This window comes from Adelges cooleyi, unplaced genomic scaffold (assembly GCF_023614345.1).
Source record: "Adelges cooleyi isolate 19-005CV unplaced genomic scaffold, UGA_ACOO_1.1 ACOO_flye_CR_arks_rails_tigmint_CR_PRNA_1, whole genome shotgun sequence".
Classification (NCBI taxonomy): domain Eukaryota; kingdom Metazoa; phylum Arthropoda; class Insecta; order Hemiptera; family Adelgidae; genus Adelges; species Adelges cooleyi.
The window spans coordinates 7,967,665-7,993,678 of NW_026095751.1; the positions used below are offsets into that span (position 1 = coordinate 7,967,665).

The following is a 26,014-nucleotide window of genomic DNA, read 5'->3' on the forward strand; positions in this document are numbered from 1 at the left end:
TATATTAGGTATGTCTCCGTGATTGCGCCGCGTTTTTTCGACAAAGTGGTAGTACTTACATTTTCTTTTACGATTTCGACCGTGAGTTTTTTTGTGTTATTTTCCGTTATTTTAATTGCTTTTTTATGTTTGCTATAATATATAGTTTGAAGCGCTGTGATATTTTGTTCGTATTTCGATTTAATTAGTTTAGTTTGAACTATCTTTTGACTATGATTTTAAGAAATATATTACCTATTTCTCTTCAAATTTTGACTATCAGAGCACATGCATTTTGATAAAAATTTTGCGGTGCAATCCAAATGGCTTCCATCCATTGTTTATTATTTTCCAAACGGCTCCCGTCGAAAAAGGTTTCACGAGTAGGAAAATTCCCAAACGTCTCCGGTATTAGGTACTACGCGTATGTTTTTTGTAATAAATTAAGTACAGATGCGACGCAGAAAACATTCGTGTCATATCTTACTTTTAAGTTCTATTGAATGGGATGACACCACTTTTACCAAAGACCATTTTCCATTGTACACTTTTTCCCAATGACCAGCTTCTTATCAAATCTCTTTAACTTTTCAAAAAAACTTCAACTTAATTTTAAACCTGTAACCTCCTCCTAGACTGTAGCCTACAAACCTAGGATATTTTTAGATAGCGGAGCGAAGCGCTGGTGCCGAGCGAGCGAGTGCCAAAACACTCGGAGACCCGCTGTCATAAAAAACTCGCTAACGTGAAGGAATTTGTGTTGTAAAAAACCGGAGCCGTTTGGGAATTTACCTTTTTGTAAAACGGGAGTCGTTGCTATGACATTTTTGAAATATTAATTGTTTATTCTTTGCTGGGAATTCTATGTATTTAATTGACAGCCGATAACTTCTATTATAACTTCGTCGTATATAGTTATTTAAAATAAATATTTTTCAACATGCTAAATTTCGAGAGAGTGACGGGGCTAGTTAATAATATTATTGGTACTTAAATTTCTGTTTTTTATACTACGATTCGACATTGGGAGAGACAAACAAATCATAGTCATGACAATAATTTCCCGTCTCGAGGTCAGCTGAAGTTCACGCGGTTTGAGCAAAATTAGTAAATTATAACCGTTAAATTGTAATCAAACGAGTCGAGGAACAATTATAAATTCTATAATATGTTTTCGTTAATTACGAAACTGTTTGCGAGTCCTTGGGACGTCTAACGCGATTGTACAAAATTAACACACAAGCGCACATACTTCACCGACGACGGCCTTCTGACCCAATACCTAGGCCCGTTGTACAAGATTATACAGTACATATATAAATATATATATGAAAAGCCTATGGCAATTGTCGGTTACATGTGTATAATAATAATAAAAATACATTAAAGAGAATCAAGAGAGGAATCTCTACACCGTCGATGTGGACCGGAAGAGATGCCTTGCTGCCGGATTCGGCATGAGTCTGGCGGCGACCGCTTTGCCCAAACCGGCGGTTGGCCTGAGTATAATATATTACCGTTACTGTGCTAAGCGACATGTACGAGTACCCTATACATAACCACGACCATTAGCTGGATTTTACTCGCTTCTCGCAGACCATACACATTTTACAGTTCTGTCAAAAGGAAGTGGTGGTAATCGCAAAATTTAAATTTTATTGAATAAAAAATTTATACTGCTAAAACATACCACAAAAAATGGAAATATTTTTAAATAATTAATTGATATTCATGAGTAATATTCTTTGGCCTGGCGCAAAATTACCTACCGGTCCAAAAAACAATATTCTTAGTATAACTTATTTGTAAAACTTTTGTGAATTATGAAATATTGTTATTATTAGTAAGTATATAAAAATAGAATAACAGTTTTGTCTAGAGAAGATTTAAGTTTTGAAATGTCAAAAAAAAAAAAAATGTGCAAATTTATAATAATAATTCATTAACCATTATAAGGACGCTACCCACCCGTAATTTATCTACGAAAAATGGTTTTGCGGGGGACAAGAATGTGAGGGCGGTATTTAGAGAAGCTGTATACAATTTTTACAATGTATAGAGAGAGAAGAACTTTATCTACAGGGTAGTGTTTTTAGTTTTTTGATAACTTAAGCACAATCAAAATTATTCATTCGTGAATATTCATTATTTTTTCTTTTTTTAGTTTGTTTATAAAAAAATATTAAGTATAAACTATAGATATCAAAAAAATTAAAACGCTACTCCATGGATAAAGTTCTTCCCTATACATTGTGAAAATTTGGTAAATTTACTGTTTGTACTGGCCTTACATACTTGCCCCGCGCAATGCAGTTTTGATGGGAAAACCATTGTAATTTATCCTATAGAAATGATTGTGATAATCTGACAAAAAAAAGTTGGTTTAAACATATTGAAAGAAGGTAAATAAGAGATACTAGAGTAGCGAAATATTGGAGTAAAGATCGACCAAAGATAAAGTGTCTAAATGAATGAATTTAGACACTTTAATATTTTTATACGGAGCGATGAAAATATAGTTTAAAACATATGTATTACTTTGGGTTTGTATACACACCAAGACGCTACTTGACTTCAAACATTTATGTTTTTCTTTACAGCTTAATGTACATTACAGTAAAGTACAATTAACATTTCTGCTTGTCGTAAGGTTTCAATTATCAACTATAATATCGCGGCGTGTACGACCCATGTACAAGCTTTATACAAACTACAGTAGATATTTAAATATTAATGTGTTGTTTTCGTGTGAATTACAATAAAACGACATCGTCACCGGACCATTACGACCTCGCGTGGGGGCGCAAGGAATAACAAGTGTTTGCAGACCTGCCCTGCTAGATGACTGGGACGGGTGGCCAAGTAGGTAAATAAAAACATTGGTAATTTCGGTAGCCGCCACGCCGTGCAACTCGCGTTATTGGGGTTTATTATTTTTAGCGACGCGACCCCTTTTTTTTTTTTCAATAATCATTATCGACCACTTATTAATCGGTAAGCCTATAATGTTATTTGTGAACAACTCCGTGGGCGAAAATCTGCTGTTATTGCAAAACGCGAAAAAGGATTTTTCCAAAATAACCCGATTGTAAACAAAACAGTAATGAAGGCTTAAGGCGGTCGCGGGCATAGCGGATACTCTGCTCGTATCGATTGGCATGCTCCCACCGCCGTCGTTTCAACCCCCGGCCGACAGGGTTGTGCGCCACAGCTGACGGCCGCCGCCGAGATAACGCGTACACGGTTCCATCCACGACAGTCGTGTCCACAGCCGCCGACGCTGCGTACGCGTGTAAGATGTTGACGCCGAAAACGGCGGCCGACCTGGCGATACTGCTGGTCGTGCTGCAGCTGGCCACTGGCGCGACGGCATCCATATGCAAAGCGGGCCTGTGCACGTCCCAACAATACTGCTGCGGCGACGACAAGTGTTGCGACAACGTTTACAGCCTCTGGTATCTCTGGTAAGAGTGTCAGTATACATTTATATTATAAGTACCTGCATACATGTTGAAACCAGCAGCTCATGTAGCTTAGATATAGCTACTATAATATATATGTATGTAAAAATCATACTCAAATTTGATTGATAAACGGCTAAGATAGTGGTGAGTAAACAAATAACTTATTATTGTTGTGTGTGTGCAGCGGGGGAGTGTTCGTCCTGCTGTTTGTGATCGGTTCGTTTTGTCCCGTGATCAAACAGTGTTGCGGCTGTTTCCGGGCTCCCGTCATCGTCAAGTACGTGCCCGTGCCGTCGTCTCCCGCGAAATTTGTAAGTACATTTATATATATATTCATAAATCAACAATTATTTGTCTTGTTTTGACTGAAAACAATAAAACGTCACCCTTGTAGAAATTCGGAGGAGACCGCGAGAACAAATGCGCCAAAGTGGATGTCGCGCTGCCCGCTCCGCCGCAGGCCACCACGTTGGACATCACCAACTGCATTTAAGTCATCACCGGTGTGTCCACCTGCGACGACTTCTTCGGTTCGAACACTAGTGTTCAATCGTTTCGTGTCGATAATCATAAAAAAATTGCATGCCGTATTTTTTCTCATCTGTGCTGTTGAGTCAAAATATCCTTCCTCCGTAATATTAGGTACAATAATATTTAAAACGTCCTGATATTCAAAAGAAGTTCACAAACCTATGTTTGTTGTGATGGTTATCAATGCGCCAAAGTAAAACCAGAGTTTAACAGAGTGAGTAAAAATCAAATCCATAAGTAAAAAAAATCAAAGTAAAATTATCTTTTCAGCTTACAACAAAACTAAAATTGTAACGCATAAGAAAATGACAAATCTGAGAATAGTTTTTTTAATCTAGCTTAGAAAAAGTAACTTAGTCAAATTTAAATAAACTTAAAAAAAAAATAACAAGTTAACAGTAGTGTTTTTATTCAAAAAAATATTTTATAAAAATCACTGCAATTTGTATTTAACAATTTATAATTTTTTACGAACAATAACTTACATCAGCTCTATCCTCAATAATTATATGCTGTATAATATGTTTTTATTTTTTATCCACAAAAATCATATAATTGTTTCCCTTCGAAAACCTCATTTTTACATTGTTACGCAAACGGTTTTTAAGGACAAAGAATTCATTATTGAAATGTCGTATTATATTATAATACAGTTACTTCACAATGAACGATAATCGATCTGTGCTAAGAATTAACTTTCCAGAGTAATTTCATTATTACTCGTTTTGTACATTTAACTTAACATATACTAAACCCTGAACGTTTAATATGTACTTAACCGACCAGTCTCCGTTATTAACGCATAACGACATTGACGGAAATCAGGGACATGGGAAGGGAAGCTCGGAGAAGCTTAACCCTCTAAAATATTAAATTTCGCTTAAAAAAAGGTAGGATGATAATATTGTTGGGAACCGAAAATGTATTTATAGAAACTCTTTTTTTGGGGGCTATTTCAATAATTAAACGGAGTAAACCTACCCAAGCCCCTCCAACTCCATGATGTCTGCATGCGTTTGTGTCGAACCCAATTGTTTTTTTATCGTGATTTTCGCATTGCTATTTTAAAAAAAAAAAAAAATAATAAATAGGTAAAAAAAGAAATACATTATACATGCGTTTTGAATAAATACGTATAAACACTATAACCGAAAACAATAAAATCCGGTGCAACGGTCCTCGGCTACAGTCGTTCAATCAACCCGTGTCCACGCCTACCAAAAGGCTCATATCCGTCCAATTGATATTTTTCTAATATATATAACAATAACGTGTGAAACACACAAGCGCGCATTCGTGATCGGCTAAACGGCGATTGTCCCGTTTGATTGTTTCCGAAACGCGATGCGGTTTTGTGCCGAACCCAATACAAATACCTACCTATATTGTTTACAGTCGGTGTCGTGACAAAAAACTGTACAGTGCGCTCGATGTAACCTATTATAATAATTACTGTACACTGAATACACGCTAATAATATTATCGATAAGACTCTTGTAGGGAGGGGGGGGGGACACCAACAACGTGACGTCTTCGGCTGGACTTCGGTCGGGGTAAGGGCAGAGTAAAAGCGAGGAGGGAAGAAAGTATCGATTACATTTTTACACACAGACATCGGGTCACACGCGTATATCATAAACTATTTTAATAATACGCATTGCATCGACTTGCAAAATAATTACACTGATATGCTCTATTCGGACGTGCAACTTGCAAGCTAGGTGTTTGGACTGTGATCTGTGTACAGATTCAGACTCTAACCCGAACACAACATAGGAATTTTATCGTACTATAGCTCCTGTTAACATTAAAGAACTCAGAAATACCTACTGCGTAGGAAAAACTACTATTATTGTTCGTGACGCTTTCGTTTTGATTTTAGTTATAATTGGTAATCTACGACCCTTCTAGAAGGGGCAGAGTGAGAGCCGGAGAGATGCGATAGACTTATAATCAAGACTTCCAAGTCCTATACACAGATTTGAGCAAAATTTGTAGTCGAAAAAACTCTCAACAGAAATTATTCAAGTACTATCTTTATTTTAATTAACCACAAGGACAGTTGTTCAAATAAACTAGCAACACAAATATTCGAACAACCGTTTAATCAAATAATAATTTAAATGAAAATTACTCGAATGCCTATAGTAACGTGTCTGCTTTGATAGCGACTTGGTCGTTTTTTGTACATTTATTATAGTCAATCTGAAAAAGGCGAGGGAGATAGACTAGGGGCGCATATTACAACTATACTAATCATTATATTACTATTATAGTAAAACCCTTAATGGATTTTATATAAGTATTTTTCCTGACTGAAGTAGTAAAGTTTGGAGGTATTGTTTTTTTTTGTTTTTTGTAAAATAGTTTACACTTACGCTGAGTTTTTTTAATTTGTAAAAAAAATAATACAAGTGCCATATTAACTATAGTCTATAATATATTATTTATATTTATTGTGTTTTTTTTTTAATTACACAAGTGTCAAAAACGTCAAACGTTGTTTCGTCAGTATTTTCTATAGATAATAATTAATAATGTATGGCATATGCAATAAAACATAAACACATAAACATGTTTTGTAAAAAAACTCTTAAGTTAGAAACCCCGTTATAATATTATATACGAATTAGATGTAAATCGTGTTATGTAGACTAATATTTAACTCCCCACCCTCCACAAAAAAATCGTCGTTTTAAGGGTTTTATAGTTATAAGCAAAAAATCAGTATTAATTTATAAGTAATAATATTTATTGTGTGTAATATGGTTGAATTTATTTGTGAAAGATATATTTTTAAAACGTGTAATATTTGTACAAGACGTTTTTTATAAAAAATATTATACATACATATTAAGTCTGTTAACCCTATTATTATTATGTATATTAGTTGTTAAGAATTAATACAATACAAATAAACAAATGTTGTTCTTCAACAATATATATAATTGTTTTTTTATATACACTTACTGACTATATAAAAAACTATTATTATCTTAAATATTGCAGATGTAAGTGCTAATGATTAAGTAATGTGTATAACTGTATGTTATACCATTTTTAAAACACTGGAATCGTGTAATTAAATTAGCACATATGGATTCAATTTTTTGTAATCGTGCCAAGTTTAGACGAAAAGAAGGTAGCTTACGTGCCAAGGGTTAGTGTAATGCGGCAATTTAGCGTTGCTACAAATATTACATAGATCTTATTCATAAGGCCTTATCTCAATTATAATTGTACTTACATGACACTAATTTACTTGTAATTTGTGTTTGCCAACATCTTTTTGGATATCGCTACCACCAGTTACTAGAATATTCCATGTCTGCCGGTGAAGACTAATTTTTACACAGGTCAAACAATAGTACTAAAGTAGTTATAGGTTTTTTTTTATTATTATAAATTTAATATTATTTGTACATAAAATAAAAAAATCCAACAAGATTAATCTTAAAAACATAAATGAGAAATTAGTATAAAACGAGTATAAGTATTGGAACATTTTTAAAGACACACAAATCAACGAAAGTATACATACATCTAATTGTATCTAATTGAAAAATATTAATTTGTTTTGTGTCTGAACAGAAAACGGATAGTCGGTGAAATGCCAGTTAGGTCCATCGACTGTAAATCAAAACATAAAACAGAAATAATCAGACATAATATGTGGGAATAAAATAACTATTAAATTCATAATCAATGGATTGGAAAAAACGAATGTACAATTAAAATGTTTACGTAAAATAAATTTAACAATTCTGAAAAATAAAATTAAGTAAAACTAATCAATTGTGCATTTTTCAAAAACTTTGATTTTCTTTTTTTTTTCTTTCACTTGTTTTTATCATTTTTCTTCACTATTCAAAGAAAATATTGAAAAAACCTAACAAACTTCAAACATAAGATCAAATTGAAAATACAAATTTTACTTTGTTCTTCATTAAAAATGTATTAACTTGTATCCTCTTTACTCTCGCCACTAAAATGTTATCTAAGAGCAACGATTTTTATACATTACACAACGTCAGTAGTGTTAAAAAAATATATTAGCATTATAGAAAACAAATTGACATAATGAAAACATTCGATGTTATCTATAATTTGTATTTAAATTAAATTTTTTTAAGAGAACAGGTAGGTAGATTTATATTTTTTTAAATATAACTCATACATTTTGTAAATGTTTTGTTACCCTCTCTTATGGTTGAGTACGTTTTGAATTATTTATTATATGTCTGCTTAGCTGTTTTTTTTTGTACTTCACTCGAAAACACCTTAACAGTAACATGTTAAGTCATAATAAGACAAATATTAGAAGTTTATTTGTCCGCTTTACCATGTATATAATTATAATAGCACTGGCATTATTTTCATACGTTTGCAATACGTTTGCCTCGGTTGAAGTGACTATTACAGCAAGTTTTATCTATGCCAAAATGTATTAATTTAAAAAATATATTAACTCAGTCGAGTCCGCACGATTGCACTTTTATAAACACATCTTCATAACGATTTATTCCCTAAGTGTACTCTTAAAATATTCCAAGGACATTTTTTTTATAGTATATTATTATGGACCTTATATTTAAAACATTCAATTAACGGGTCGAAAGTGTATGATTACAAATTATTATGTACGACCGATACGTCCACGAGTTAAGTAGTTCATCTGATAAAATAATAACGCCCTACAATTTAAATGTAATAAAGAATTCTATTAACATGATTAGTAAATAATTTGATGGAGTGAAAACTAAATTAATTAAATTTAACGGCATCTGTGTCCGTTCGGTTTGGTAAAAAATAAAATAAATTTAATAATGCTCCTTGAAAAATAATCGATATGCTACAAAGCGTACTCACGTGTCATTTCGGTCACGTGTTCTCTGTACAACTTGAGGTTTCTTTTCTATCTCGCTGTTAAATATCATTAGGCAGTGCTCGAATCTGGGGGAAGGGGGACAGAGGACGCGGGAAGACTGAGTACCCTGGCTATTCTTTCAGAAATTGTAGCTTACCCCAACTAATTTTTAAAAGTCGTGGTTTTTTTAAGGGTAAAAAAATGACAAGTACGCTGTTTTATTTAAGGGGGGGGGGGGGCTATGGTTAATTCGTGCAAAAAACGGCAAATTTTTGTGAATTTTTTTTGACGACATAGTTAAAATCTGTTTATTAAAACTAATGGTACATTAAAGTATAACATTCGAAGAATATTGTGTAATATTTTCATGTAGAAATATTAAAAAATACGGCAATTATTCGGAAGCGTCTCGGAAAAAACTAGAATTGCGGTGCCCCTCATAACTCGATGCTGGATCATCCGAAATTAAAAAAATCAAGTTCTTTCGTTAGATAATTGCTTTCCCCAGGTAACGCTGGGAGGGTTTTTTGAAACTTCAATTTTTCACTTTTTGGAAACACTTTGAAGAGAAAAACGCGATTTTTGCGAAAAAAATCGGCTAATTTGTTATTGTAAAATAAAAAATATTAATAAATTTGAAAAAATCTCTCCAGCGTTACCTTGTTAGTTATGTACTGAAATAGTGTCCAAAATTTCAAAAGGATCGGTGTAGTAGTTTTGAAGTTATGGTGGTCACCGACTTTGAAAACGTGAGTTGTGGGAAAAACGCTTTAAAGTTAAAAAAAAAAAAAACAAAATTTTTAATACCCAACCCCCCCCCCCCTCTTAAAGTAAAAACATCACCCTACTTTTATTTTTTCAATTGGGGCACCGATATTAAGTAAGCCAGTGCTTACACCATTATTATTAGTATAAAATTATGTTAAAAGCTATTATTATTCGTAGTTGTCGTGCACGCGATCCGATTATCAAACCGGACGGGCTAACCGAAACGGTTCATTATTAAGTTAAGACATGAACAATGATTGACTGGATGCTCGTGCACTTGATTACATTAAACGATATCGTGAAAATACACTTAACAGCCCTCTTTATAAATTACTGATACACTGTACAACTAAAACAGAACGCAGTCATCATCATTTTCATTATTTTTTTTTTAGCGTGTACTTAACTGAAACAAAAAAAAAACGAAAAATGCCTACCTAAAATATTACGTTGACTCTTCCTAAAAACTTAATTTAAGAGGGCGTCGCACTGCCCATTTTTAAGGAATAAAGCATAGGCAATTTTTTACAAAATCCTAATTTAAAGGTTAAACTGTGATATGTAATTATTAGTTCAATAACTAGAACTCTATTTTGGTAGTTAATTTATTTTTTTGACTATTACAGCATCCTTGAAAGCGATTTAAAAATGTTTTTTCATCTTTACACGTTTTAGCAGACTAAAAATAACTCGCTTAATTTTGGTTTAAGAGTAAAAGTACCCAGAGTTCTGAATTCAAAAAGGAAATAAGTTTTAAAAAACTCATTTTGAAACTAACTTAAGAAAATTAAACAAATGTACGAAACTTAGATCGGACTAATAACTCATGTATGAGATATTTTGAACACTAAATGCTTATATTTAAATTAAATGCTATATCATCAAAAGTATTTATTCAAAACTTGTTCAACCAGTCAACATTAAAAAAACTAATGATAAAAATAGCTATTTTAATTTTTTTTTGAAGTTATTATTATATATTTTTTATTTATTCTACATTTAAACCTCCCTATGATCGCCGGCAATCATACTAACTGTATTTAAAATTATACAGTACGTATGTCGGTAGTATTAAAAATATAACATATTTCTTATCTTTAATATAAGGATATAAGGGCAATGTTTAAATATAACTAGGGTTCGGACCACAAATATTCAAATTTTAACAAAAGCTGTTTACCATAGTTTTACCAAAACTCATTTGAGTTACAATTTGTAGTTATTTATCTAGAACCTAGATTAAAAACATGTGCTGAAAAAATTGTCAAAAAGTTAAAAACTGAATAAGAAAATCTAAATCAAATAAGTATTTCAAATACTTATAACTTAAATATTATTCAAATATCCATTAATTCCCGTTGTTTAATTGAACTAACCTCTAAAACACCTGCACGGAAAGGTGATGAATGATGTTCCCACTGCATCAGTTGATTGACACGCAACGGAGCTTCAGATTTTTCATTGTCGCAATCATCTTGGATAATATTGCCTGGCACTTGGCCACTACCGTTACAATCACACTCTAGTAAATCATGGGTCAAGCTCGATGTGTCTTTTTGATAACTAAATAAATCCTATAATAATAAGTTACAAATATTAGTGAGATATATTGAGTCAATCACCAAATAGTGTAAGCTTCTTAAACATACTCTAAGTTGGTCGTACGACAATCTTGTGTTGTTCTGGCTTTCCGGATTCGTAATAGCTTCACTTAGACCCGTCTTGCTAATTTGTCTTTGAAATATCTTTTCTTCGATAGTACCACAAGTAAGTAGCCTATAAATGTGTACATTTTTGGTTTGTCCATCTCGCCAAATACGTGCCATGGCCTGTTGATCTGATGCGGGATTCCAATCAGAGTCGTATAACACTAATCTCGAAGCACCGATGAGGTTTAAACCTACACCTCCCGCTTTTGCACTTAATAATAAAATAGCTACCAACAAATACATATATTATTTAAAATTAAGCTATGATTTGAAAACTATTACTGTATTCTGAGCTAGAGCTGTTAAATTTCTTGACCATATCTGTTCGCTGAGAAGTGATCGTGGATCCATCGAGTCTTAAGTATTTATAACTTCTTAAATTACACAATTTAACAAACACATCTAGAGTCTAAAATATCAAAATGAATGAATTAAAATAATCTACAAATTACAAGTAAAAACAAACCTGAGTATAATAAGACACCAAAACAGTTTTTTCCGAGCCTTTTCTGTGCAGTTGCTTTAGTAAGTTATCAATTACAATGAGTTTACCAGAGCTTTCGGTTAACGAAGTTCTAGAAGATATAATTTTATTCAAGTGCTGACTCATGGTCTCCTAAATTTATTTTTCACAACATATGATTACTTAACTAATAGAAATACACAAATACAGATAAATAATGGATCACTACATACTTCGGTCGTATCACTAATGCCTTTATTGTTTAAAGCTATATCTGGATGATTACATATTTTCTTTAATGTTGTTATTACGCTGAAATGAGAAATAGTGCTCATACCATATTCTTGAACGCGATTTTCCCAAAAAGACACCGCTTCTTCGTACAAACGTGACTATATAAAACACATTCCCAAAAATTAATTATCTGACTTTTAAATTATATACAGCTTATTAGTTACCTGAAATAATGACATAGAACAAAACACTACAGACTCGTATTTCGTAGGCAAATATTTGTTGTTGATGTCCGATGTTCTTCGCAAAATAAATTTTTCTGTTACTTCATTGAGTTCGGTTACTTTTTGTCTACCAACAGCCATTTGTTGAGGGTGACATTCCGGCTGTTGAGATTCGACAATCTTATCTTCAAACTCTCGTTTAAACACTATAACCAGAAATGTGCGCTATTTAATAAATTGGTAATCAAATAATTATACAGAATAAAAAATTATTTATAAATAACTTTGCACGACTAAACTATAACCAACATTTAATGATTTTTACACATTTACAATTGAAAATACAATAGATTTAAAATGTGTCATATAATTACTAGAATAAGTTCCCAAAATTCCAGGATTCACAAAATCAACAAGCGCAAAAAATTCCTGCAACTCGTTCTGTATAGGGGTTCCAGTCAACAATATGCGTCGTTTACATCGCAATTGGTTTAAGGCCGTTGATGTTCTTATAGCATTATTCTTTAACCTGTGTCCCTCGTCACAAACTATTAAATCAAAACCTATTTTTTCAATGTCCTCAATATAACGAATTAACATATCATACGATATTATCAAAACTGGATAATTCCTGGCTGGCAATTGCAAGAATTCCGAAGGTTTTCTTTTCTAAATTTGTAAAATGTAAAAAGACATGAATACATTTATAAAGTAGTGTAAGAAATACACTTTAAGCACTCACTTGATCAATAACAAAAAGCCTTAGTCTATCTCGTCCCAGCCACCTAACAAATTCATTTTGCCAATTGCCAACTAAACTACTCGGTGTAACTATCAATACTCTTTTGACTAACGGTTCTCCACCATAAGGTCCGCGTTTGAGTAACATCCTGTGCCGTTAACAAATTCCAATAAGTAAGCTACACGACCGACACAGACAATATTATTGAACGCACCATATCAATGATATGGTTTGGATCGTCTTGCCGAGGCCCATTTCGTCAGCAAGTATAGCACCAAAGTAATCAGGATGTTTTAGCCCAACAACACAACAGTATAAAAATATTATTCCTTCTCGTTGGTGTGGCCTCAAACATTTTGCTAAGAATGATTCGAGCGCTACTGGAGTGACTTCTTGTTTATATTTATTGAATACATACTTTTATTTTTAAATAAAAAATAATGTACAAGTAATATTAGTTTAGTATTAGTAAGTATTAACAATAAACAGTTTAACCGTACTTGATGGTCTATGTCAGGTTCAGGCATGACTAATGCGTCGGGAGAACTAGCAATATCTAAAGACAATTTAGGTTTTTTTCGAGGAATTGACGAACACACAGGCTCGACCAGTGTTTTAACTTGATTACTTTTTGATTTTTCCACCAAATCTAAAACTTGTACTAATTTACTACCAACAGAAATAATTGAACCGTCTTCTAAGTCTGAAAGTTTCAAATTAGTAGTACTGCCCAGTCGTCTACCTTCAATATCCTAAAAAACAAAATAAAAATAAGTATATACAATAAAACATTTAATATTTTCAATAGTAAGTATACAGTGAGGACAGCAAGTTTTTCTTCAACAATTAAGTATCCATCTCCCTCCCAAGTCTTGTGTTTCTTTTGCGTCTGTTTGCCCCACGTAACATTGTACCTAATAAAACATTGTACAAACATAATGAAATACATTGAATATTAATGAAATTGAAAAACTAACTTAGCGTTTTGTACGTTGGTTGACTGACTGTTCGCTTTGTTCTTATTTTCTTCTTGACATTTTGATGTAGACACATGAGCAGCTATTTGAGCTAAAGGTTTAAATGTCCTTGGAGCTAAAGGTTTCAATTTTCTCTTTGCAGCATTTTGTAAAACGTTAACAGGAATTGTCGGTAGTGATGTATTGGAATGATTTTCTGAATGATTATCATGAGATAGAGATGGTTTGTTACAATTTATAATAGCCTTATTGTGTATTGAAGGCAACTTAATGTTATTCGAAACAAAGTTATCGACATCCGTAGAATCAAAAATAACTTTGTTGTCCGATTGATGAAGTTCTTTCTGTTCCAGCACAGGCTTAACCGGCGATATGGTAGGTTCATCAAAGTCAAGATCAAAATTGTCAAACTTCTGAGTACTGTCAGGTTTAGGTTCAGAACTGCCACAGGAGTTAATAAGGGCAAGAATTTCCGATGGTGTGCGTACTACTTTTACGCCTTTATCTAAAAATAAAAATAAAGATTGTTAAACAAAACTTGGTTAGTTTAAAAGTCCCATCTAACAGATTATAAAGAAGAGGTTTTGGCCTAAAATTTTTAGTTGTCCTAACACTGTTAGATGATTATGGCTTTAAAACTATTGTTTTAGAAAAATGAACTGCATTGTTTAACACCATCCTAAATTTAATTAGACAATTATTTATTTTTTGAAATCGGCTGTTCAATATATTTTTGTTACTGTTTTCTTCTCCCCTAATACATAATCATCTTAAATCGATGACATTTGCCAATTAACCCGACAAAACTATGTTAGATGAACAGAAAATATACTTGTTATAATACAAATGTTATTGCCTTTGTTGATGTCTTTGTTTTGCATCATTGACCATTTGCAGCTCACTACAACTGGATGATGACACAATCAGGGTAAAAAACACTACAAGATGTCAAAAAAAAAAAAGGAGTTCATTAAGTGCATTTATACCTAGATTTCTATTCTTCTCTAAACGATTATTATTTTATGAAAAAATTGAAACATACATATAACAAATATTATACTGCTCATTACATACCAATATCCTCTTTGGGTACGAATGGGAATTGTTTGGAAGGTGCATGACTTCTTCTCATTGTGAAATATAACACTCTAATGGTACAATACAGTATACGTGTGTATTACTGGCTGTAGCAATCAAATAGACACCAGCAGATTTTATACTGTTATTTATATATCAACACTGTCTATAATATCAAAATAAAAAATATGGTTGTAGTGTACAAATTGCATTTTAATGACGGTAACATATTTACTTATGATTTTTTTTATTATTATATTAATAGTAATAATTGGTAAATACTAAAAGGTTTTAGAATGCTGAATGCCAAGTGTCAACGATTACGATGAACGTTATCACAATTTTAATTTTTAATATTAGCGGGAAAGGTTTTTTTTCTTATCATAGTAATTGTTTGATTAGGTTGAAGTTGGAGTAGGAATATATTCTGTATCTTTACCACTATGGTCCTTATTATCTTTAAAACGAGCCATTTTACATTTTAAGCAGTTGTCATTTTTTTTTAAAAGTTATAATTTTTACCATATCTATTATCATATTAACCTAACCGAAAATTAATAGAAATTTGTTAAAACATTTTATTAAAAGTTTTAAGTTCCCGCGAAAGTTGTAATCTTTTGTTTTTAAATGTAAAACTGCAATGCCTGGAAAACCGAGTAACGATCAGGAGGAAAACATACTAGAACAAGCTGCTGATGAACCATCGTTGACCGACCATTTAAACAAATATTTGTTGTGCGCTTATTTGAATCGTTTGAACAAAGAAGACCAAAGTGGCGAAGACGACGCTGAAGGCGACGAAAAAACAGAAGTTTTTAGTGATTAATTGTTAGTTATTAGCAAAATGGCAGATTATGATGACAACGACTTGGATAAGTGGGTCGATCGTTTTGGCGACGAGGACAATGACTTGGAAGCTTTAGTTCCAGAAGCCATTGAAGAAGCTGAAGGTTACCTAAATTTAATAAAATTACTAACATAATTAACCAATAAGTATTGTTATGCATTGAAAAATAGGAAAGATGAGTGGTTAAGGGCGCATTGACTAAGCACTCACATTTATTGGATTGGTACTCGGTCACTGATTTGGTGGCGGCTAGGCAACTATTTAGTAAAGAGACACTCCCATCTTTAGAAGTGGCCGAACTAGTCCTAAAAACATCCTACTCATGGTCAAGAGAGCCAAATAAATAATTTTTAAAAAAATGTTTAATAACGCTATAAAATGTGTTAAAGCAGTTATAATCAAAAACTTAGTTTATTTTAAGTACTAAAATATTTAAAAAATAAACAGTTGATTTGTATAACTGTTTTGAAAAATAAAACCCTCGCACTTGGTAGGTAATTCCAAAATTTTAAACCGGTAAAAAATATTTTAAACAGTTTAGTTTAAAAATGTTTTAACTTCATACAAACATAATAGTAAACTATTTACTTGTTATAATACAAGGGAATAATAACTATTTATTTTTTTGCAGAAGTCCCAGAAAGCAAAGATTCAGATGAAAAAAGAATCGTCCCAGTCAAAGTTCGTGTCAGGAACCCACAACCTAAATTGGACCCCGCAAGGTAGATCAGTGCACATTTATAAAATATAACTGATTGAAACATGTATCAACATTTTAATTTATAATTTGTTATAGATTACGTGGTCCACGTGGTTTGTCTGTACTCCAAACATGGTTCGAGGACATTCAACTGAAAGGTAAAGGGCATGAACTTGAAGATCTTAATGCTGTTATGAATCGTCTCGAACAATGGACCCATAGACTTTTTCCGAGATATACATTTGATGATGCCATTGATAAACTAGAAAAATTGGGGAAAAAAAATGAAGTTAAGGTGATGCTCAAGCGTATTCGGATGGATATGGATAACAATGAAACTGTTACGCAAGTAGAAGATGAGATACCTGAAGCACCTGTACAGCAGGATCCATTTGATAGAATTGCTAACACTGTTGATATTTTCCCGGTGACTTCCACTCCAAGTGTAACTAATTCCGGTTTAACGGAAGAGCAAAGACAAAGGATGATGCGTAATAGAATGCTGGCTGAAGAAAGACGACAAGCTAAGATAAGGGCTCGAGAAGAACAAGAGCGTAACAATATATCTCGAAGTGAGATTGAAATTTCTTCAGTTGAAACATGTTGAATAAGAATAGACCTTTAAATAAATAAAATTTGCTATATTTTTTTTTATTCATCAATTTATATAACTAAATCAATAAATACTCATACTAAAATGTTAATTAGTTTATTAAAGTAGTTCCAACTAATATTTTTTATTACTTATTTACTATTTATTTTTAACTAACATATGGTTATACTGAACAGCAGTTACATAAAATGTAATAAATTGATAATGGAAAATATTATGTATACTAATTATGTAATTAGTAATTGCACTGCACAGCGAGGTTTTTGCAATAAAAAACCAAATACTACTCTTATTTTTCTTCCTAAAAAAATAATACAAACTTAGATTTTGCATTGAGTTTCTAGACTGTATAAATGTCCTCTTGATGTTATATAACAAATACTATGTTTTGGTAACTTAAGTGTGTTTTTAAAAACAATATAAAAATACTCTGTTAAATTTGAACTGGCATTTACCAAAACTAATGATTTTATAATATTATAAAATTAAAGCCAATATCTAATTTATATTTGAAGCAAAGCTAAAAAGTATTTCAATTTTTTTCAAATATCATTTAGAACGCTAATGATAAAATGGCCTCTTCGAGATTGCTCAACAACTAAAGTTTAATTGAATGACATTATGGAGATAAATAAAACAGCATTTCAATTTCAAGCAATAAATTTGTTTAATTTATTTGGCTATAATTTATTTTAAAACGTTTACAAATTTATGTAGGTATGTATAAATACATACGTATATGTATTTACATTTATAATATAGGACTTAATTAAATTTCATTCTGCTTCACAACACATTTTGTTCAGACGTTTAATTTTTGTTTTAGTTTAGTAAAATTGCGAAAAATAATTTAAGTTTTCTATTTTATTAGTTATACATGTACAAAAATTGGTTTTATGGATCAATATTTTAGTGATGCTTCGAATTCATGAGTTTTGTTTATTTCACACGATTCACTATAAAATTAATCTATATCTTTATAATACCAGACTTTTTTTATTTTTAACAATTATATAATAAATTAATAACAAATAAACTAGGTAGAAACAAAAACCAAACTTCATAAATTATATTATTCATTAATATCTATTTCGTTGCTGTATAAAATATACATAATTTATATATTATATATATCGATAAACTAATAAAATAATGACAGAAATAAAATAAAATACTAAGCCGAAACTGTTATTAGAAATTTTATTTTGGTCTCTAATATTGTTAAAATTTTGTTTGTTATTTTGTAATTTTTTTTTTTGTAGTTTTAACTTAACGATTAATTAAAATAAAGTAAGAAAAATTATTCACTAACCAACGTAAACAGTTAATAATACAAAAAAACTTTACATAACATAATGGATGAGATTGTCTGAATTTCTTATTTATTTATTTGTTTGTAATTAAACAATAATTATTGTGTACACGGATGATTGTAACAGCTGTGTTGTATTATATCTTCCATGATACTTAACTATATTTATTATTTTTATACAATATACTTAAAAAAAAAAAAGAAAAGTTCCCCTCCTAGGGTCGTAACATTCTTATAATATAAATATTAAAACGCAGTAACAAAATTGTACGTACATCAAAATTTTGCGACACACACTACACATAAAACAAAAACAAATTATCATTATTCATTCAAATAATTGTATTTACTCGCACTTATTAAAACAATAATATATTAGACTAAATTCTAGTATACAACTAACGTGAGCCGTATGCCGTTAGTGCACACTATAGTTATGTAATAATAATATAACAATAAATGATTAGAATAAATTATTGGGTATTTGTATAATATTATTTTTATAATATATACTAAGCAGTGGCGCTAACCACATGAAGTAGGGCCAGCTAAACGCAAAACGTGTTGACATGACCACCGCCCCATGTTGAGCCCTAGTTCGCGCCACGGCTTTTATGCTATACAGGAACGGTATTCTTTAACAATTGTATTAGATACACTCAAATCGTTTTTGTCGGTCGACTATTATCGCATCTTGTTATTCCGTACGATTTAAACATTTTAGAAAAAAACGACATTACCTTTTACCGCGCAAGTATAACATAATATTTTCCACTTAACGATCTAAGCCCCACCTAGGAATCTTCAAAATAGCAATATTTTTTTAAGGGACAAACTCGGTATATATTTATATATAAAAAAATTACACATAATATAACAATAATAATAATAATACTTAATAGTTATTTACATCAACCGTTGGTAGTCAAAAAAAATTCGACGAACATGTCTCGGACGTCCCGTATATTATCCTATTGTAATAATCTATTCATAATATCATCACCCATAGTTTAACATCAAGAAAAAAATATTTGAGCGAAGTTGAAAGACATATTATTGTTGTATATAAAAACAACATTAATAATATGCGTATTAAACATTTAAGTATAATAACATTAATCAACTTTATTGTTTTTTAATACTCGATATTGTCTGAAAACGAAAAATTAATCATTTCCGGCCATTTATTTATACGGCAAATTTGAGCAAAAATTTGTATTTTCTAACATTTTTGTTTTCGTTTTAGTTAACAGCGACTTTTTAGAAATTATTTTATTTTGTTTTTAACACATTGACGGGCGTAATTATTGAGATGACATTGTTTGTTTACTTAGATATTTCTTATATAACCCTATCTAGTTGATAAACTTAAGGCACGGTATAGAAAAAACAAGAAGGGAAAATCGGTTTAATCGTTTCCCCTACTTTTTTCCTTATAAAGCGACTTGGTGTATTTTTTTTTTTTTAAATGAAAAAAACATTTGTCCACATTTACAATTATATATTGGGTTCGTTCGATTAAAAAAAAATATTTACTACAATTTGTATACAGTCTACAGAAGGTATACTGAGCTAAAAGCATTTATAGCATTTTGATCAGGTATGTATTTTGTTTTGAAAATTAGTTCAAAATTATTGATCGGTTAGGTTCTAGTATCATTTGGGCGCCGTTGGAATTCGTTTACTAAGTACTGTGTTCATTATGATTTATGGATATATCAGTGGGAAACAGCATTATCATAACCACGGCCTTAGAAGATAGGCCCGTCGTATCTTCTAAGGCCGTGATCATAACAATATTGAATGATAACGATTGTAATTTGTAAAATTAATTTCTATAAAATTTAAATTTCTAAATTTATCACTGAAATAATATTTTTTGCCGGTTTTGAAATTGATAAAAAAAAGTTAATTGGGCAAAAACAAAGGATATTCCCTGCTTGTTTCTTCGATGGCTAAAGTCATACGAATACAGACCAATATTGTAGGTAGTAGTCGACAATAGTAAATCATTAAAATATGCATTACGTCTCTTTCCCTCATAATTCTCAAGTATTCGCCTACGATACACAAATGAGTAATTCATATCGTCCACAAAACAACAAAAATACCATAGCAGTCTATGGAAATGGTAGTACGGCGGTGGTGGGACTTTAGCTAGTCACAACAGCAATTTTTAGGGATGAGAGTTTCGGACGGCAATAATAAAATATTTGACCCAAAGCTTGTGGTACTATTTTATTGTGAATTGCAATTTAAAAAAACTTTAAATTTGAGCACATTTGTAATATTGATAAATTGCGGAATTGATAATTATTAATTAATAATAAAATACTGTAATTGTTTACAGACGTTCGAGACATTTTCGCTAAGGACTACTAATAATAGTCTTTTTTCAACTTAAATACTAATCTAAAAAAAATTAATTATTTTTATTTTTAGATTTTGTTAAAATTGTACACAATATGATAATAATAAATAACATTTAAAATTATTTGTTGGCACTTAACATTAACTAGTATTTTAGCATTTATATTATTATAATTATTATTATTATTATTATTATTTTTATATAATATATATATAACAAAACTTTGGAAACAGTAGGGTTTTTTAGTATATTAAATATTAATAAAAAATTATTGGGTTTTTTAAAATTCTTAATTTTTATTATATATTAAGTATAATAATCGCTTTATGATAATAATAATAATAATAATAATTTCAAATAATTTGAAGGAAGCAAATTAGTTCTAACTTGAGCATTTTCATCTATATGGTTATCTCATTTATTAATTTTTTTTTTTTTGTAATTGTTTATTTTCCACCGTAGATCTGGATGATTTTGTCTTGATCGACAGTTTCGAATATGTGTGGAGCGTCCATTAGTATACCGAGAGTACCGGCTGTGGTTACTATAAAAAACAGGTACAACTGTAATCGATCAATAACCATTGCGACATATTTCCAGTCTTCTCTTATCTACAAGGACAAAAAAGTTTAATTATTCATATTATAGTAACAAATTAGCACGACTTTTGTTATAACATAAGGAATTTTTCACTCGTATATTAATTGTACGTAATGTTAAAAAATTAGTAAATTTCTATCCAATCTACGCACTTTAACAAAATTAATAACATCCAAACAACTTTTTATTAGTGAAGTATCTCAGGTGTTTTTTTATCCACACGATCTGAAATTTGCATTATTCAGCAACTTTATCGTTAGTTACTTACGTTATGTGTACATTCCATAACGAGTCAAGTACAAGTACATGGCACATGTGCATATAGCAAATAATAAGAAATTTTTTTAATATTGTGAAATAAAGATGAAAACTTCTGCGCAAATACTGGGTAATCCAAAAGGAGCCAGGGAAAAGTTTTAACTATTGTAATAAATTACTATTATTGCTGTAATAAGTTAGAAAACATTTTTAAAGAACAAAAAAAGAAAAAGAATAATGTTTGTTAAAAAAAATTACAAAAACAGATGGTGCGATGAAATAAACAATATAGGACTGTTTGTAAATTAACTTTTAAATATGGTTATTTTGAATATTTGGGGAGGGGGGGGGACTGAGGCATTGAGTAAATAAGCAGTTATTTCTGAGTTCTGATATCCGAAATAAACCTAAAAATTTGGTAAAACTTCCGTAATAAAATCGTATGTACTATGTACATACTTTCATCAGCCACCTCAGCCTCCGCACCCTCCCATAAATACGCCCATGCCACGTACCCATGTTCTATTTTTAATTTATTTGTATGCTATATAGTATATAAAACCAATTTCGTGTCGTATAAGTTTAAACTTTAAAGAGTCAATCTCAAATTTATTGACGTAGACAGAGAAGGGATGGGCAGGAGACTAGGGATGTTTGAATCTAGGTAATGCTCATCATCGCTAACTATAGCTATAAGTTAATTACCTGTATGTACTGGTCTTCGTTTCTCAAATGTTCTGCAATGAACTCGACCGCTTCCGTAGCTTTGGACGCCTCTGGGGATAACAGCAGTGTGTCGGAGCACTCGCTCTCCCGCCGTTCTGCGCTCGCTTTCCGGTTGATCTTGCAGTTGGGGTGGTGCAAATCAGCCAACTCCATCACCTCCATCTTGTGCTTGGACGGAGTGGCGGAACACGGTGGGGCGGGCGCAGGCAGGTCCGACGGTGAAGTATGATGAGGGTGAGGTGGTCCGCTCATGCCCGGCATTTCCATCATCCATCTCAGTCGCGTTTTCTTAGGCCGCTTCATGAACATTATCGCCGGCAAGTAGGACAGGAACACAGACCTAATCCAAGGCGGCATACGATGAGTTCGCGGGCCTGCAGACAGTAGATACACCATATTATACATACTATGTGAATACTATTCGTTAAGGATAAGGCCCCAAATATTCTAAATGTAATAATTGGTAAATTTGTTTTCAAATTATCAAATGAGAATTTTAAGGAGTACCTAACCACTGTTTTTACCCCGATACAGCAACAACACCCGGGGCCGGGACAGTACATGTTATTTACTGACTTCGCTGTTGACTTGTGCTAGTAGTAGTAGTACCTGTGATGATCATGATTATAATTTATGGTTACGAAAATGACAACTCTTTTGTAACCGCAAATCTAAAAAAATCTATTTTGCACGTAAAGTGTAAACCAGGCTTTTTAAAGTAATAATTTTCTTTAAAAATTAGAACTCGCTATAAATTGTTTTTTAAAAATAATTTACTTATATTCAATTAATCCTATACTAAAAGGATAAACTTTACCGGACACCTTTATTTCAATTTTCTTTTTATTCAGTTGTAATTTTCAAAATACAATTTTTAAAAATGTTGCGCAGTTTTCAATTAGCTTAGATATTATAAGCACTTTGCTGGTAAAGTGCATGTGTGGAACTATATGATGGTTACTGCCACCCTAGCGTTCTTCGTCCACCTACCCTTCGTGATCTTTTTTTCGTTAAAAATTTAGCAAAACTTAATAAGTTTATTATTTTGGTAATAAAACATCGTAAAGTGATTAAAATGTATTCTATACATTGTACGCTGTGAGCAGCGTACAATTTTTGCAAATTCAAAGTCAGCATTGAAATATTTTGAACGATTCCATTAGAAAGATGCGAGAATAAGGGGTTCCCTCTTAATAGTACCCTCTTCACCATAAGAAACTACATTTGTATAAACCCAATTATAAATTGTATAAACTAATTTATTGTGAAATCACTGTACCAAGTACAGTAATATAGCAATGTCATACGATATAACATAACAATAATTATGTAAAAATTAATTTAAAATTTATAATCAAATAAAGCGGTGAAAACCAAAAGTACTAGTAACATTTTTTAAAAACAATTATGAAACATTTTTATCTGTATATTTTTTAAAAATAATTTCATTAATATTTTAACACATTATTAAAGGAAACCATTAACCAATATGACTAAATTGCAAGTATAATTTTTATTTTAAAAGCTAATCATTCGCGAGTTTAAAAGATTTACATACAAAACTATTTTTACAAGATAAAAATACATTTATTATTTGAGTTTTTATTCAAATCCATTTTTATTTTTAATAGTTATTATTTGGATTTTTATGTAAATAATGGGCAGGTTTTAATTTAATATTGGAAACATACATTGAATCATTGGGTTTTAGTCAGTTAAAGTTTAAAACTTTAAGCGGTTGGCGCACATTTATTTTCTAGCTTGTTTAATGAATACAAAGGTTGTAATTAAAAGTAACGTTATAACTTTAACGTCTATGACGAAAATTTTTGCTAAAACGCAATTAATAAACAAAAAAATAAAAAACGGTAAAATATAAATGAAATAACTAATAACCTATGAACGTACTATAACATTAAACATACAAATTAACGAACATATGTCTTGCTCTGTGGTATTCTTGTACATAATTTGTAATAAACAAATATTTTGTTTAGAAGTATAACATTTTAAGAATAAAATTAAATAACGTTTTAAAAATGTATTATACGTTAATTGTTCACACAATTTTTTTCCAAATTTAAGTGGTCGAATCTTATCATTGTATCAATTTGAATAGTAGTACAAAGAAAAAAAGTAGAAAATCTTCATAACTCTATTTCGTTGTTTCGTGTTAACACGAAAACACGGGAAATTATATAATCTTATTGAGTGTTTTCTGGCTCAATATCGTTCGCGTTTTTATAAAAGGTTGATATACCGACTAATACATAAAGGCGTATACCGAATCATATATATAAATAGAAGATTGTAATCTTATAAACGTTTTCCTTTTACATTTTCCGGTTATATAATATATATATATATATATATATATACATATAATATATTGTTCTTCTATTCCGTTTCGAACGCCGCATAGACCTCAATTTCCACGTATTGTCTAGCGTGTCCGCTATTCGGGAGGGCGGTCAATTATCGATTGCGAAAAGAATATAGTAAAAGTTTTGTATTTCGAAGTAGAAGAGATACAGGCGAGGAAAATGACAAATGGGGGAGAGGGGGTGAAACCATACTTCACGATTTAAAATCGACGAGAAATAGGCCGACAAGAGAACCGCCCGACGTGGTGGCTTCCTCTTGTATTATTATTTTGTCATTTATACATATATATATATATACATATATATATATATATATATACATATATATATATATATATATATATATACATATATATATATATATATACACATATATTTTATATGAAATTGAGAGCGTCTTACTGTACGACACGCAAATCCTATGACATCTACGTGCCTTCACATTGCCCGAGGACCGCCTAAGTAAAGAAAAACAAGAGACGATAACGGCGGTTGTGTAAAGTACACACACACACACACACACAAATATAATATATTTATTATTTAAAAAAATATATATATATATATAAATATGTACAAAAGGGACTTAGTGCGGACAGGAAGAGGACTTAAAGGGAAAAAAAATCGTATACAAACGATTATCAGAACTAGGAAATAGCAAAAGCGCACGCATGTTACATATTGATGGCATAATAAGTCACGCGCATGAGGATAATGTGAACAAAGGGAATGATTATTTGCCTGGCATACACTCAAACGCCCGTGGCTAAACTTTTTGATCGCCAGAGAAAGTTTCAGAAAACACGTTTGTTTAAAATTGTTCAACCTTTCTGCGCCTTATCTGCGTTATACACATGGAAGGAGAGAAGAGTAATGGATTGTGGCTATATTTATATGATCCGTCCTCGAAGTATCAATGGACAGTATTAATGATATAATTAATAATTACATTTTTTTAAGCACCCTAAGGCTTTGTATATATTATTCATGTATTAGGTTGAACCTCTTAGTACTTGATATTTATTTAAGATGATAACTTATTTATTTATGAATAGTTCATATGAGTAGTAGTCATTTTAAAACAATATACCAAGTAAGATTTATAATATAAATAATAGTAAGAGTTATCGATGATTGAAAATAAAGTAACTTTTAATCATAAAATAAT

General features: G+C 31.1%; 4 protein-coding genes across 8 annotated transcripts in view; 2 read left to right on the plus strand and 2 right to left on the minus strand.

The window, feature by feature from the left end:
* The first annotated feature begins 3,250 nt into the window (after positions 1 to 3,250).
* Positions 3,251 to 6,833, plus strand: LOC126847667 (uncharacterized). 2 transcript variants are annotated; one of them, XR_007687117.1, is made up of 4 exons: positions 3,251 to 3,443; positions 3,628 to 3,754; positions 3,838 to 4,188; positions 5,857 to 6,833. XR_007687117.1 is itself a non-coding variant. In XM_050588049.1 (3 exons), the coding sequence occupies exons 1-3, from the start codon at positions 3,277 to 3,279 to the stop codon at positions 3,934 to 3,936; spliced, it is 393 nt and encodes a 130-aa protein (XP_050444006.1). In that variant the 5' UTR covers positions 3,251 to 3,276; the 3' UTR covers positions 3,937 to 5,062. The 2 variants fall into 2 exon arrangements, 1 of the variants encoding a protein (XP_050444006.1); XM_050588049.1 differs by lacking the exon at positions 5,857 to 6,833 and having other exon boundaries at positions 3,838 to 5,062.
* Positions 6,834 to 7,402: 569 nt separating this feature from the next.
* LOC126833909 (DNA repair and recombination protein RAD54B-like) lies at positions 7,403 to 15,366 on the minus strand. Of its 4 annotated transcripts, none has more exons than XM_050565503.1 (15): positions 15,271 to 15,366; positions 15,033 to 15,201; positions 13,959 to 14,463; positions 13,799 to 13,895; positions 13,482 to 13,733; positions 13,196 to 13,398; positions 12,982 to 13,129; positions 12,614 to 12,908; positions 12,240 to 12,445; positions 12,015 to 12,173; positions 11,785 to 11,934; positions 11,601 to 11,727; positions 11,259 to 11,545; positions 10,986 to 11,183; positions 7,403 to 7,604 (listed from the first exon to the last, which is right to left on the minus strand). In XM_050565503.1, exons 2-15 carry the CDS (start codon positions 15,088 to 15,090, stop codon positions 7,542 to 7,544), a joined length of 2,748 nt encoding a protein of 915 aa, XP_050421460.1. In that variant the 5' UTR covers positions 15,091 to 15,201; positions 15,271 to 15,366; the 3' UTR covers positions 7,403 to 7,541. The 4 variants fall into 4 exon arrangements, with proteins under 4 accessions (XP_050421460.1, XP_050421468.1, XP_050421451.1 ...); XM_050565511.1 differs by adding an exon at positions 14,815 to 14,896 and having other exon boundaries at positions 15,033 to 15,347; XM_050565494.1 differs by having other exon boundaries at positions 15,033 to 15,347.
* A 153-nt stretch (positions 15,367 to 15,519) lies between these two features.
* Positions 15,520 to 17,315, plus strand: LOC126833933 (TIMELESS-interacting protein). Its single transcript, XM_050565531.1, has 3 exons — positions 15,520 to 15,985; positions 16,514 to 16,604; positions 16,679 to 17,315. Exons 1-3 carry the CDS (start codon positions 15,880 to 15,882, stop codon positions 17,187 to 17,189), a joined length of 708 nt encoding a protein of 235 aa, XP_050421488.1. The 5' UTR covers positions 15,520 to 15,879; the 3' UTR covers positions 17,190 to 17,315.
* A 3,980-nt stretch (positions 17,316 to 21,295) lies between these two features.
* LOC126843621 (acetylcholine receptor subunit beta-like 1) overlaps positions 21,296 to 26,014 on the minus strand; it is a 36,860-nt gene continuing 32,141 nt past the window's right edge. Inside the window, exons 8-9 of the mRNA XM_050581291.1 lie at positions 22,442 to 22,836; positions 21,296 to 21,489 (exon numbers count right to left, since the gene is read on the minus strand). Coding sequence (XP_050437248.1) covers positions 21,325 to 21,489; positions 22,442 to 22,836 — 560 coding nt within the window. The 3' untranslated portion in view covers positions 21,296 to 21,324. The remainder of the gene's footprint in view (positions 21,490 to 22,441; positions 22,837 to 26,014) is intronic.